This window comes from Salvelinus sp. IW2-2015, linkage group LG18 (genome assembly GCF_002910315.2).
Source record: "Salvelinus sp. IW2-2015 linkage group LG18, ASM291031v2, whole genome shotgun sequence".
Lineage (NCBI taxonomy): Eukaryota > Metazoa > Chordata > Actinopteri > Salmoniformes > Salmonidae > Salvelinus > Salvelinus sp. IW2-2015.
In genome coordinates, this window is record NC_036858.1 from 27989262 (window position 1) to 28002510 (window position 13249).

Sequence of the window (13249 nt, forward strand, 5' to 3'; positions counted from 1 at the left end):
GAACATAAAGAGATACTGTACAAAATCAAATCAAATTGTATTTGTCACATGCTTCCTAGACAACAGGTGTAGACTAACAGTGAAATGCTTACTTACGAGTGGGTCCATTTCCAACAATGCAGAGTTACAGATAAGATAAAAAATCAAATTAAAACGATGCAGTATGAAGCAGCGAGAATGTGAATGAATATACCGGCATGAATATAGTTAAGAGAAATAGTGGGAGAATGAGTGTCTTAATGTGTGTGCTAATAAAATAGACAGGGATAGTTAGTGTAAGAGAGCGAGAGAGAGAGACCAACCCCCTCAATACAGCAAGCCATGTGTCTGCTGTATGCCCACTAGATTTACAGAGCAGCTTTTATCAGATCAATGCAGAGAGAGAATGGAGAGGAGGAGAAAGAAGAGAGAGAGAGAACACAGAGCAAGATATTGTAGTTTAAGAGAGAGGGACAGAGAGCAGACAGTTTTTAACAAAAGGACAGACTTCCAGCGCAGCAGCCAGCAGCAGCAGAGGCAGCATACTGATCCTCCACACAGTAACCTAGCTGTCCAGCCTGCCCCCCAGCCTGACCTCTCTCCACCCCAGCAAACAGCTGTCCAGCGACAGGAGAAAGAGAGGGGGAGGCTCGACACACCAGGGAGCAGAAGGAGAGGATCCCACTCGTCCCATCCCACTGCAGCCTGCACTAAAAACGTCTCGAACTGTGGCTAGGAAAGCAGACAGACAGACAGACAGACAGGCACAGGTGCTGCAGACGGCAGTCATAGGGTAGGAGGAGACTACAATTGCAGAGAGGAATAGCTAGCTCGAGCTTCAGCCAGCACCAGTGAGTCCGGGAACCACACGCTACACACACCTCTTCAGCAGTCAGCACTAGGACTGAAGACCTTCAGGAGGACAGTGGACACCTCCTTCTGACACGAACCAGGAGCTCATCACAGGAATTACAAAAGGTGAGGGAAAACTGGGTTTTAGACCTTTTAGTTTGTAATGTGTAGGATATCTCTGGCATTGTATCATGTACAGTGATTTGGTACATTCTGGTAAAACCTTCAATGGGACTAAGTATTCAGAGGGACAATGTTGCTGTTAACTTGGTTCACCTTCAGTGTTGGATGTCTTGCTTCAGTTTAGCAGTTAAGAGCGTTGAGCCAGTAACCGAAAGATTGCTGGTTTGAATCCCCGAGACCACTAGGTCGAAAAATCTGTCGATGTGCCATTGAGTAAGGCACTTAACCCTAATTGCTTCTGTAAGTCTGTCTGGATAAGAGCATCTGCTAAATGACTAAAATGGAAATGAATATGTATCATTGAGTTTGTAGTTGATGGGTTAGTGGTCAGGTTCTACTAAATGTTTGAACTGTGATGATTGGTGTTCAGTTACGGATATAAAGAGTGCAGGGGTAAGTTATGTCTAGAAAATGTTATTGCACTACACAACAAGGGGTGAACAGTTAGGGGCAACCTGACACCATCTCTTTTGTTCCTGGAGGGGACATTTTAAGCCAGGCAACACACTTTTGACATGCTCTACTGATATGTAGAGCTTTGCTTTGCGTTAATCTCACGAGTGAACAGATTTGGAGAGGTTTCCACCGGGTTTTTGGAGGGATTTCAGAACATCGAGCCCAAAAAAGACTGCATTCATCACATTGCCAGTGAGTGGTTGTGTTGACATTCCCTTCATGTCTTTTCTGCTTTGATATGGTTTCCTGCCAGGCCCTGCCAAGTACAACTGAGCAGAGAGCAGAACACATGCTAGCGGATGGCACGGGGTAATCGCTGAGGGCTGGTGAGGAGAGGCACAGAGGAGGATCAGGAGACATCATCAGACTCTAGGAGAGGAGAGGCACAGAGGAGGGGAGAATCAGACAGAACAAACACTGCTCTGCATTCTACTACACTCCCACCACAGCCACACCATGCCCCAAGAGGAACAACTGCCTATAACTGAGGTTTCTATATGTAACAGAACAGTTCCAACCAATTCTCTCCGAGTGTCTTCTAAGGGATGCCATTACCATCTGCTGTTGTATGCCCTGGTTCTTTTTTTAATCGCGACCCAAAAGAGATGGTTGTTTGTCTATTCGTGGTCATGTCAGAATTGAAGGGGTTAAAGGTTCGAATTTAAAAAACAGTCCAACAAACATACTGTACATCAAAATGTATAACTCATTTTTTCAAAACTCCATGTTCAGTGAAGAAGAAGAAGCGATATCCCTGTAACCCTGAAATCCCAGTAATGCTAGTATTAGACAAACATTTGCTTGAAGGATGGAAGGTGATGTTTTCATTTTTTTAAAGAAGGGCAGTGGCTTAAATAGGTCAAAATGTGAGCCGAAGTGTGAGCAGCCTCAATGCTTAACCGTAGGCCTCTCTAGCTCCGCCACCCATGTGATGCATTTCTGTGTACAGTGAGACCAAACTGCAAAGTGTCATGATAGGCACTTGTCTAGACCAGGCTTGGGCAACTCCAGTCCTCGGGAATCTGATTGGTGTCACACTTTTGCCCCAGCCCCATCTAACACACCCGACTACAATAATCAACTAATCATGATCTTCAGTTAAAAATGCAATTAGTTTAAATCAGGTGTGTTTGCTAGGGATGAAAAGTGTGACACCAATCAGGCCCCCGAGGATTGGAATTGCCCAGGCCTGGTCTAGACTACAGCACGTTTACACAAGCTCTAATAATAAGATGACCCAGATAGTCACATGAATTCATTGGCGGTCTACATCTCCGAAACCGACTGTCGTGAGGAGACGAGAGATGTGGTCCATAACAGGACCCCACGGCTCTCACCCTCCAAAATCATCTGTCCATTACCCCGAACCCTCGGCGCTTCCCGAGTCTACTACAGCCTTCTCTGTTTACAATAGCTAACACCGCTAAACTGGGCCTTACATTGCATTCCCCATCATGTCTGTAATGAACCCAAACCAGTTCTAATAGGCTGGAGCGGCTCCAGCTCCCCATCCTGCCTACACAGCTACAGACAGCTGACCCAATGACACCGAAGCTTTATTTGCCACTCTCGATGATTGGACCGGTGCTCTCAGCGACCACTTGTGAGGAAGTTTCCCGCCCCCCCCCCCCCCCCCCCCCTCCCCCTCCCCCTTTTCCCCTGAGTTGTAAATGAAAACCCATGACCGCATTCTGCAGTGGCGTCGCGGCGGGCCCGAGGCTGACAACGTACACGTGCCGCGCTCATTGCTCCTTTTGGGCCCTGTTCCAAAAGTAGACTGTGAATCTGGCCCTTGGGTAGGAGTTAGACCAGTATGCACCTGCTCAACTTCTAACACCCGCCAGAGACACAGATTTATTCATGGGGTCAGCAGGCCAAGGGGTTGCTCATTGGCATTGTAATCTGATTCCCTCTTTAACTGCCGCCGGATATCAGCCTACTGTGGCTAATCACGGGGAAACTGTGAGTTAAGCAAGAGAATGTGTTCTCATTTGCTTGATTGAAAAGCTTGATTGACAAATGGAATTGCAGAAGTTTGGCACATTTAGGAGAGCGTTACAGATTTATTTCCCTCCTSTGAAGTTGTCATATCCTTAAGTTTGTTTGTACCAGCCATGTTGTAATTTAGGACAATTTCACAACCAGTGAAAGTTTAGTTTAAATATTTATATCAGATATTTTTGCTTTTATACAGCTTGAGTCCGCTATTGGTTATCCTCTCTGGAAAAACAGAGTTAACTGACTGAGCTGAATACCACTTCCTTTTTAATTTACTAGTGACCTCTGACATTCCAATAATGACTGCCAAATGCAGCCAAACTCCACTCCACCGCGAGGATGATCAGTTGGAAGGTCCTCCGCTTTCCCTATACCAGCTGACACCTCATGGGCCACGGCTGGCAACCTTGATTTACATGCATAGCGGATGTCTCTCTATGCTATCGGATGTCTCTCTATCTATACTATCAATAGTCTAACTCTGTAGAAATAGACTGCCAAGACAAATTCCCTCTTGGCCAGCAATGAGAAATGTGGCTTTGCGGAGGATTTCTACAGAGTTATACTACTGATTCCAAAACAACATGATCATCCATCATAAAACATCAGCAATGCATTTCCCATGACACTTGAGAAAAGCAGATCTGTATTCCATCTGCACAGACCCAGCAGGTGGTCTGGCTTTGAGCAGTCCAATGATCAATAAGTATGGCAGACCGTAGTTGCCTTAGCCCATGACCTTATTCTGCAGTGTGGGACTCTAATTTAAGGCAGATAACGTGGCTGTAGCTGCAATCACAGCACAGAGCTCATACATTGGACCGAACCCACGAGAGGTTTTAGGATTTGGAGGTTTGCCTGTGCTTTTCTCTGACTTCCTATTGGAACCCAATTCCCAGCTGCAGTGAGCTTTCAAGGTCAAATGGAAACGAGCAGTATGGAGAGATGGAGAGAAAAGGAGGGAGGGAAAGGTAGTCAGATGCTATGCGAGGCAGGGGATCTTTGTGTTTTCTTTTCTGTTCCTTCAAAGAAACACTGCAGGAGTGTTTTTCGGACGGTCTGCTATTCATCTTTCTCCGTCTTTCTTTCTCACTCGCTCCCAGTCAGACACGCAGTAAACAAACACACTCTCCTTCTCGCACATGGAGCTTTTTCAAATCTGCTTGCTATCTCCCCTGAGCCTAGTCGAGCAAACACTGGCACTCACTCCAACACTCACTTGCACACGGCTCTTAAGACAGCAATGCTGCCGTACAGACCCACTCACAGATATTCTGCATCCTTCCACCCTGCTTGTCATGTCTAAATATAGAGCCACAGTGCTTGTCAAGTGGCAAGTTTATTTGTGTTGCAATGCCCACCGCCCCCCCAGTGAGAACATTCTCTGAACCACTTCACATAGCCTACCATACTGTATGTTCAGTTTTTGGGCCCTTTTGTGTTGTTTGAGTAAGTAATGCATGGCCATTGTTGTATTAGACGTAACGGGAAGTAAAACTGTATTTAGTACAAAAAACATTGATGTTATCACTTAGATGAGCAATGGTGAGATCCTCATTTATTTAGTCTCGTGCACCAAGTGGCTGCTGTTGAAWGAGACTGTTGTATCTGTTGTCTTCAATGTTATACTGGCATCTGGTCTGCAATCCAGACTCAAACACCATGCCAGGTGTCCATGGCTGTCCCCACTAAACATGTACAATGGATAAATGTAGCTAGCTTACTTGGTGAGCCTCTGATAAGGGTTGTGCCTTTCTGTTGGACGCAGTGTGTTCCRATTGGGGTCTGCTGCACGCAGCTGGAATGTGGATGCTTTCTCAGTCAAACATTTTTTGGGTGGACTTGGCCGCCCAGGCACATTTGTGTAGCGGTGCACTCTGTCAGTGAGGGTCACTGCCGACAGACCTCTCACAAGTAAATATGTCTATAAATGGGCAAGCACTCTCTCACTCTATCTACTCTCTACTCTTGTATTGCTCCCTCTTCTCCCTACCCCCTTCATCTTAGCCGCTTCCCCTCCTCAACCTCCCCCTCCTCAGTGTATTTTTCACTTTCTTTGTGCGCGCTAGATTCTGTCAAGTGCCACAAATTTTTCCCCCTTGATCAATTCCTCCTCAACATGTGTTACTGCAAGTACAGCAAAATCATGTGCGAACATTGCAACACATTAAACTTCTAAGCAAACAACCGAAAAACAATCTACAGTAATACCTCTTGACAATTATGATTATCCTGATGCTTTGTAGGCTTATCGCACCGGGCACAAGCTGGCTGAATCAKCATTGTGTCCACGTACACATGCATACACACACTCGCATTCAAACGAACACACAGACACATACACACATGTAAATAGTGCCAGACAGCCACACAAATGCATATAGTAAGCCTTGCTGTTTTGATTTTTGTTGTCCTTGATGTCTTTTGTTTTTCGTTGTTTTCTGTTGTTGCTTTCCTTTGTTTTTGTCTTTTTTTCCTATCTTGTTATTTTTGTTMGTTGTTGGACAATTGGGTCGGTGGTGGTTTTAGAAGGCCAGCATCCCAGAGTCGCCTCTTCACTGTTGACGTTGAGACTGGTGTTTTGTGGGTACTATTTAATGAAGCTGCCAGTTGAGGACTTGTGAGGCGTCTGTTTCTCAAACCAGACACTCTAATGTACTTGTCCTCTTGCTCAGTTGTGCATTGGGGCCTCCCACTCCTCTTTCTATTATGGTTAGGGACAGTTTGCGCTGTTCTGTGAAGGGAGTAGTACACCGCTTTGTACGATATCTTCAGTTTCTTGGCAATTTCTCGCATGGAATTGCCTTCACTTCTCAGAACAAGAATAGACTGAAGAGTTTCAGAACAAAGTTCTTTGTTTCTGGCCATTTTGAGCCTGTAATCGAACCCACAAATGCTGATGCTCCAGATACTCAACTAGTCTAATGAAGGCTAGTTTTATTGCTTCTTTAATCAGAACAACAGTTTTCAGCTGTGCTAACATAATTGCAAAATGGTTTTCTAATGATCAATTAGCCTTTTAAAATGATAAACTTGGATTAGCTAACACAATGTGCCATTGGAGCACAGGAGTGATGGTTGCTGATAATGGGCCTCTGCACGCCTATGTAGATATTCCATAAAAAATCTGCCATTTCCAGCTACAACAGTCATTTACAACATTAACAATGTCTACACTGTAGTTCTGATCAATTTGATGTTATTTTAATGGACAAAAAAATAGCTTTTCTTTCAAAAACAACAATATTTCTAAGTGACACCAAACTTTTGAACGGTAGTATATATATATATATATATTGTGTTGTTGATTTAATGTTAATTTCACGTTAGTTAACTCAACCAAATGTAAATCAAAACTAGACGTTGAACTGACTTACGTCTGTGCCCAGTGGGATGCCTGGCATTTTGGCTAATATTACAATTGAAGCAGAACATCCAACGTATCAAAGTAAAAACAAAACACCTCTATCTCTCCTCCGTCAATTTGCTCTCCTAACTCCTACTTTCCCTCTTTCTGAGCATCACTTCAACCCCCCCCCCCCCCTRCTATCTTGGTGCGTGTCTGGGCAGTAGCTCTCTCCTCCATCGCCTGCCCTGCCCTGATCCTACTAAAGCCCCTTCACATCACTTTAACCAATCTGCAGTCCAGCTGTTCCATATTAGCACGTGTAGAAGGGTAGAAGGGGCTTTGAGAGGATCTGAGTTGAGGGGACTGAGCCCGGGCTTCAGTTCAGCAGGTCTAACCCTCGAATCAGATACAGGGGGTTGAGGGGAACTGGGGATGAGGACGTTCCGTGCTTGTCCACAATTTCTTTTGGGTCTTGTGATGGTAACTTTATATTGTAATCAGAATAGGGATTGACATGAAGTGTAGATCATTATTGACAGATCAGTAAGGATTCTAGGAAGAAGTTGGAGAAATGTATAAATGTGTCAACAATGCGACTTAGTTTGTTATGTGAATATTGKATTTTTATGTAAAATGTAACATTGACTCAAGCATCTTGGCATAAAACATACCCCATATTTTAGTAATAGACTAATAAACTGTGTTTTTTGGGGAAAACTGTATAAAGTATCTGATCTCCTTTTGTTCTCTTTCTATCTTCAGAAAAGTGGCCTGTTGACCACTCTGCAACCTCATAGACAACACTGGTGAGAACTTGGACTCCTGCTCAACTTGGATTTCCTGATTAATGAGACAAYGATCGAACCTATCTTCGGAGCAGGCAAAGACAACACAGCCATTTCATTGAAAATGTAATTCCACCATCTCCGCAGGGAGACCTTGTGTTCAGTGTGAAGTTCTTCACCAATCCTAACGTTCTAGGAGTGTTCTCCTCCCTTTGTCCTTTATCTCTGAGCTCTATTCGACAGTGACCACCATGCCTGCCAAAGCACCCATCTACCTGAAGTCCACCAACAGCAAGAAAGGCAAGAAGTGTCGTCTGAGGGACATCCTGTCCCCAGACATGATCAGTCCACCGCTGGGGGACTTCCGCCACACCATTCACATCGGAAAGGGCGGCGAGAGGGACGCCTTCGGGGACATGTCCTTCCTCCAGGGGAAGTTTGAGCTCCTGCCTGGGAAAGGTGAGGTGTTCCGTCCGCAATACGGCGTCCACAATGAGTTCCTGCGTGCCAACAGCGCATCTGATGCCCAGTTCACCGAGACGCCCTCTCCGGTTCTGAAGAACGCCATCTCGCTCCCTTCTATCGGGGGGTGCCAGGCCCTCACCTTGCCCCTCCTCTCCACCAATGTGTTCTCTATGCCCGTTAAGGAACCACTGGATAGCATGGTAGGGCGGGTTCCTACCCCTCCCCTAGGGGGCCCAGATGGGACTGATAAACTGGAGATTCTGGAGATGGAAACCCTGTTGTGTTCCCTTGAGGTCTTAAGCAGCAACCACACCAAACCTCCTACAGAGGTCACATCCAAACCAGACGTCCTGCTGGATCTGATAGAGAAACCAGAGAAGCCAAAGACAAAGAAAGTCTTCAAAAGCAATTATGAGAATTATAATATTGAAAACGGTTATGAAAAGCCTACACCAACCTATTACATTAACGGCAACAGCAATGGGACCTGCAATGGTAACGAAGGCTTCAACGGCAACGGCAACTGCTTAGGCTTTGGAAGCTTTAACAATGACATTACCCTCTGCTATGAGAAAGCGCTCTCTGACTGCAATGGAGACTGGGTGGACAGGGACAGCGGGGTGGACGAGGGGCGCCTTTGCGACATTGACTTTGAGTTCTGCAATGACAAGAGGGTGTCACAGGATTCCATCTCCTACATCACTGGTTCCCTTTTGTCACTTGAACTCGATTTGGGCCCATCCATTCTTGATGATGTACTCAACATCATGGGTGARCCCAAGGTAAAGAGCAGACCTTGAGCAATGCRAAGGCTAGTGAGTTGAAAGGGGAAATATAGAACTTAAGAGAGAACTAGGAGAAAAGACTCACAAACCTGTCAAAATATTGTCCATGGCATGTGGATATTATTGTGATGGAAATTAACTTCAGTATGGAGCGATGATTTTGTCCTTATTTTCTGAWATACGTTTCTGTCTTAGCTTCCTTAGGGTTTCAATGCTTTTTCTGTTTGTGCGTCGTGCTACAGGCATGAGAGATGCATGCGCTGTTGAATTACAACTAAACCCCAGCCTATTTTGCAATCTATTTTAGTGTTTTTTTTTTWATGTTCTTATCCCGGWTTAAGCTGTAGATATAAAAAGATATGTGTTCTGAAGTAGTTATTGCTTTGATACACAATCTAAAGCTCTGTTCCTCAATATCTAAATATAATGCATCTTGGTGACTTTTAATGTGTTTATCAAAGCACTATTTTGTTTGTCACATGACCATTTTATTAACAAAACTACAAAGATCCTATGCATACTATACAGTGCTTGTGTTTTTGTTATATAGCGTTAATAAATAAAATGTGTCCTTTTTCCCCCTAAGTTTTTTCAAAAGAGTGAAATCATTTGTGATTCAGCAGAGTTGTATCCTTGGTGGTATGAGAACTTTCAGAGGAAAAGACAGAGGTTTGAGATAGAGTGTAAAGGACGACAGGCCTGCACAGTACAGTACACTTCAGTACAGGTAAAAAGCAAGAAGGCGTGAGGAGAGAGATGCCAAACTGAAACAGACCGAGACAGTGGAAAAGAGAGAAGAAGGACAGAATGGCTTTCTTTCTCTCGCCTTCTGGCATTCTTTACATTCTCCTTCACTGCCCTGCGGTGGGAGCACTTGTGGGAGGGCACTCCTTGATCTGCTCAACCAGGCGCCTGCTCCTTTTGTTTGCGTGCGGATGGCACAAGCAGAGGAGGGGTCTTTAAAATTCCCTACATTCCACCAATGGAGCACATGCATCTAGGAGCGGGCATAAATCAGCTGTTTAGAGRTGAAGGGGCTTTAAACCCACCCATCAATCAGTGTATAGTGGCGTTGGGATTGTAAAAATCTCTCCGCCTACCCACAGGCAAACTATGTTCAGTACAAAGAGATGGATGGCCACTCACCTCTGTCTAGCTACAATAAAGGAGGTGTTGGCGTAGCAGTGTTGAGGCAACAAGGGTAAGTCTGAAAGGGTAAGGCAGCTGTAATTACCAACGCCTGTACCCTCTTAACCACCGCCCTCTCCCCTTTATATACAATCCTCATCCCCATCCTCCATCTCCTCTTATGGTCTCTGAGTGGTCACATGCAGGCTAAGTGRGCCCCCCACCGTGTCCCATTAGATGTCTTAAGAACCAGCTATGGGGCCACTCTTTAACCGGCATAGGACCCCTTCAGAAAACATAGATAAGGCCAGCCACAATAATACCCCTGCGGAACATTTTTCACAAGCTACATCCCGTTCCCAAATGATTGTGTTTGTTTTAGAAAGTTAATTTCGCATGCYAGTTCTGAGTTCGGTTTGCTTCCATTTTTGTAGAGGAATAACTAGAGGGGATAAACCTCCACCAAATGGTTGGGAGACCTCAATATGTCCGTGAACAATGTAAAACCTGGCCGGGGGCGGGCGTCTCGTGCTTGGCTGAACCAGGTGCGAGGAGGAACAAATCCCGCCGTCATYCAAAATGAAGGTGGTAGCTAGCAGATGCCCTGACCAGTGGAAATTCCTTGGATGAATTTGAAAGAGTTTTYCATATGTCACTTCTGTAGTTTCGAGCACAACTTCTGAGCACTGACTAGTAACGGAAATCGTGCTGCTGAGGAAGAGGTCATGACTGTGTTCATACCTGTAACGGTCTTCAGAGGACAGTTGTGTAACCTTACATGTGTGGCTGTAGTATGTTGTGTAACACACTGCATGTACACAACATTAGGATCACCTTCCTTCCATATTGAGTTGCACCCCCTTTTGCCCTCAGAACAGCCTCAACTCATTGGGGCATGGACTCTACAAGGTGTCAAAAGTGTTCCGTAGGGATGCTGGCCCATGTTGATGCCAATGCTTCCCACAGTTGTGTCAAGTTGGCTGAATGTCCTTTGGGTGGTGGACCATTCTTGATACACACAGGACACTTTTGAGCATGAAAAAACCCAGGGCGTTGTGGTTCTTGACACAGTCAAACCGGTGCGCCTGGCATCTACTACCATACCCCGTTCAAAGGCACTTAAAGCTTTTGTCTTGCCCATTCACCCTCTGAATGGCACATCATAAAATCATAAAATCTTATTCACTACATTGTAAGATTTTTCATCTCAACTACAAGCCTCAGATAACCTGTACTGCCTGTCTCAATCCCCAAATTGCCAACTCTCTGTGCTGGTCTACCCAAAAATCATACAATACGAATAGAGAATGCAAGGGATTGTACTTCTTTGTATAGAAGATGGAAAATAGCCTTGTTGGACRGTGTTTTATGACCAGGGGGGTCCAGGGCCAAGGTCAGTTCCTGTTGACCTGGATCAACCCAGGGTTCAATTCTCTACGGCTACAGCTGCTATTCCTCAACGCCTATGTATGTCAGGCTTCTATCGCGCACCAAATGGAAACATTTAGCATGTGATTCACCCACAGACATATTACAAAATATAACAACATTCCTACTTATTTCTCACTTGCTTCTCTGGCTCCATCTTGAATTCACTGCCTGTTTTCCAGCTCAGACTCAATGCCTTTGAAATTCAATTACTACAAAGGTTTGGCCCAAACTTTGTTCTTTTCCATGTTTTCACAGTCATTAGTGCTGGGAAAAAGGGACGGTTCTAATTGGTTTAGCCTTATAAGTGACACTCTAGAAGGAGAGAGAGGTGACGCGGGCGTCGGCAGACTCTGCACTTCCTTGTGCCCTGTAATTTCCCCTCCGTTGGTGTGTCGGTCAGTCGCTTGACAAAATCAGTAAATACTTAATTACTCAGTTCTATTTTCTTTGACTTTGGTGCCGTGGGTTGGTGCCAGGGGTTGGCACTTTGGTGCCTGACGAAAAGGGAGGACCTTAACTGGGGAAAAAATATGTTTATTCACTTTCCTGTTACATGGAATTCTACTAGACTAAGCATCAAATCAAATCAAATCAAATTGATTTATATAGCCCTTCGTACATCAGCTGATATCTCAAAGTGCTGTACAGAAACCCAGCCTAAAACCCCAAACAGCAAGCAAACAGCAAGCAATGCAGGTGTAGAAGCATGGAAACACAAACAAATAAAGTAGTTCACAGCCATATTTTCGAAAATATTACACACTCCCTCCGGGGAGGTATTAGCCAAGATCATGGATCAGTAAGGTACCGTAAACATTCCACCCTAAGTTGAAGTGGCTAAACTATAAATATACTACTGAGCTTGTTTTCGCAAAGAATGTTCTCGTTCATCACGAGAGTTGATAAATCGTTCAGGTGTTTCTCAAGAAACTGTCTCTCGCTTCAACTACCCCAACAGAACATTTGAGATCATGGGAGTCCAGCTCTCACATGTTTCTGTTTCCTGGACTAAGGTGAAGCTGTCAGGTTTCAGGATGAATAAGCTTTGGCCCGTGGGCCAGGAGTGCCAAAGAAAGCAGAACTCAAACCCAGGCAAATTTTTCCACCCCCGCTCAGACAGAGCCCGGAATAATGTATGCAGTGTCTTTCACATAGACGTGTTACTTATGGAGCCCCTCATAGTGGTATTCGCACTAGGCAAATAGAGGGACATTTCCCTGCTCTCTGGCCCGCCGAGGAGAAAGCGGAGGCGCGGTCAGGAGGATAAAGGTATTCTTGTCTTCCCCTCACTGCTCTCCCACAACATCGAGCAAAACATGACCGCTTTCCGTCCACCCAGAAAGGAGGGCAAAAGTAAATGTCCTGCAAGGCTTATCTTAAAAATAAATATGAGTCTTATTGTTGTTGCATAAGAAGGAGATATGATTTCTTGTCGAGGGAAAAAGTTAAGGGAATACCAGGTTTGATGCCTGGATTAAGCCCCCCAGCAATAAGTGGAGCTTTATGGGAACATTTATTTTGGGATGCTGTGCACAGAGGCAGGGATCAAGTGTTCTCCCCAAACCTGCTGAATCTGCCGCTTGGAATGGAACACAGCTCACCTTAGACAGAAGGGGGAACAAATGCGAGACCGTGGAGTACTTACTTTGCCTGAGGGGCACAAACTGTACGGTAGGAGAGAGTGACGCAGAGCAGACTACAAGCAGGCTCACACGCAGTTTGGTCTCCGGGGCCTGCATACTTCAGGTCTGCCGTGTTAATGTTAACGGTTGTTTGCTACTGTTTCCATGGCGAGGGAGGTTCGTGTCTGCAGCACGTGGAGACTGAAGCTGAGGAGG

General features: G+C 45.2%; 1 protein-coding gene across 2 annotated transcripts; it reads left to right on the forward strand.

The window, feature by feature from the left end:
• The first annotated feature begins 772 nt into the window (after positions 1–772).
• On the forward strand, positions 773–9299 carry LOC111978427 (cdc42 effector protein 3). 2 transcript variants are annotated; one of them, XM_024008492.2, is made up of 2 exons: positions 773–957; positions 7580–9299. In XM_024008492.2, exon 2 carries the CDS (start codon positions 7854–7856, stop codon positions 8865–8867), a length of 1014 nt encoding a protein of 337 aa, XP_023864260.1. In that variant the 5' UTR covers positions 773–957; positions 7580–7853; the 3' UTR covers positions 8868–9299. The 2 variants fall into 2 exon arrangements, with proteins under 2 accessions (XP_023864260.1, XP_070304512.1); XM_070448411.1 differs by lacking the exon at positions 773–957 and having other exon boundaries at positions 7640–7728; positions 7846–9299.
• The last annotated feature ends 3950 nt before the right edge of the window (positions 9300–13249 follow it).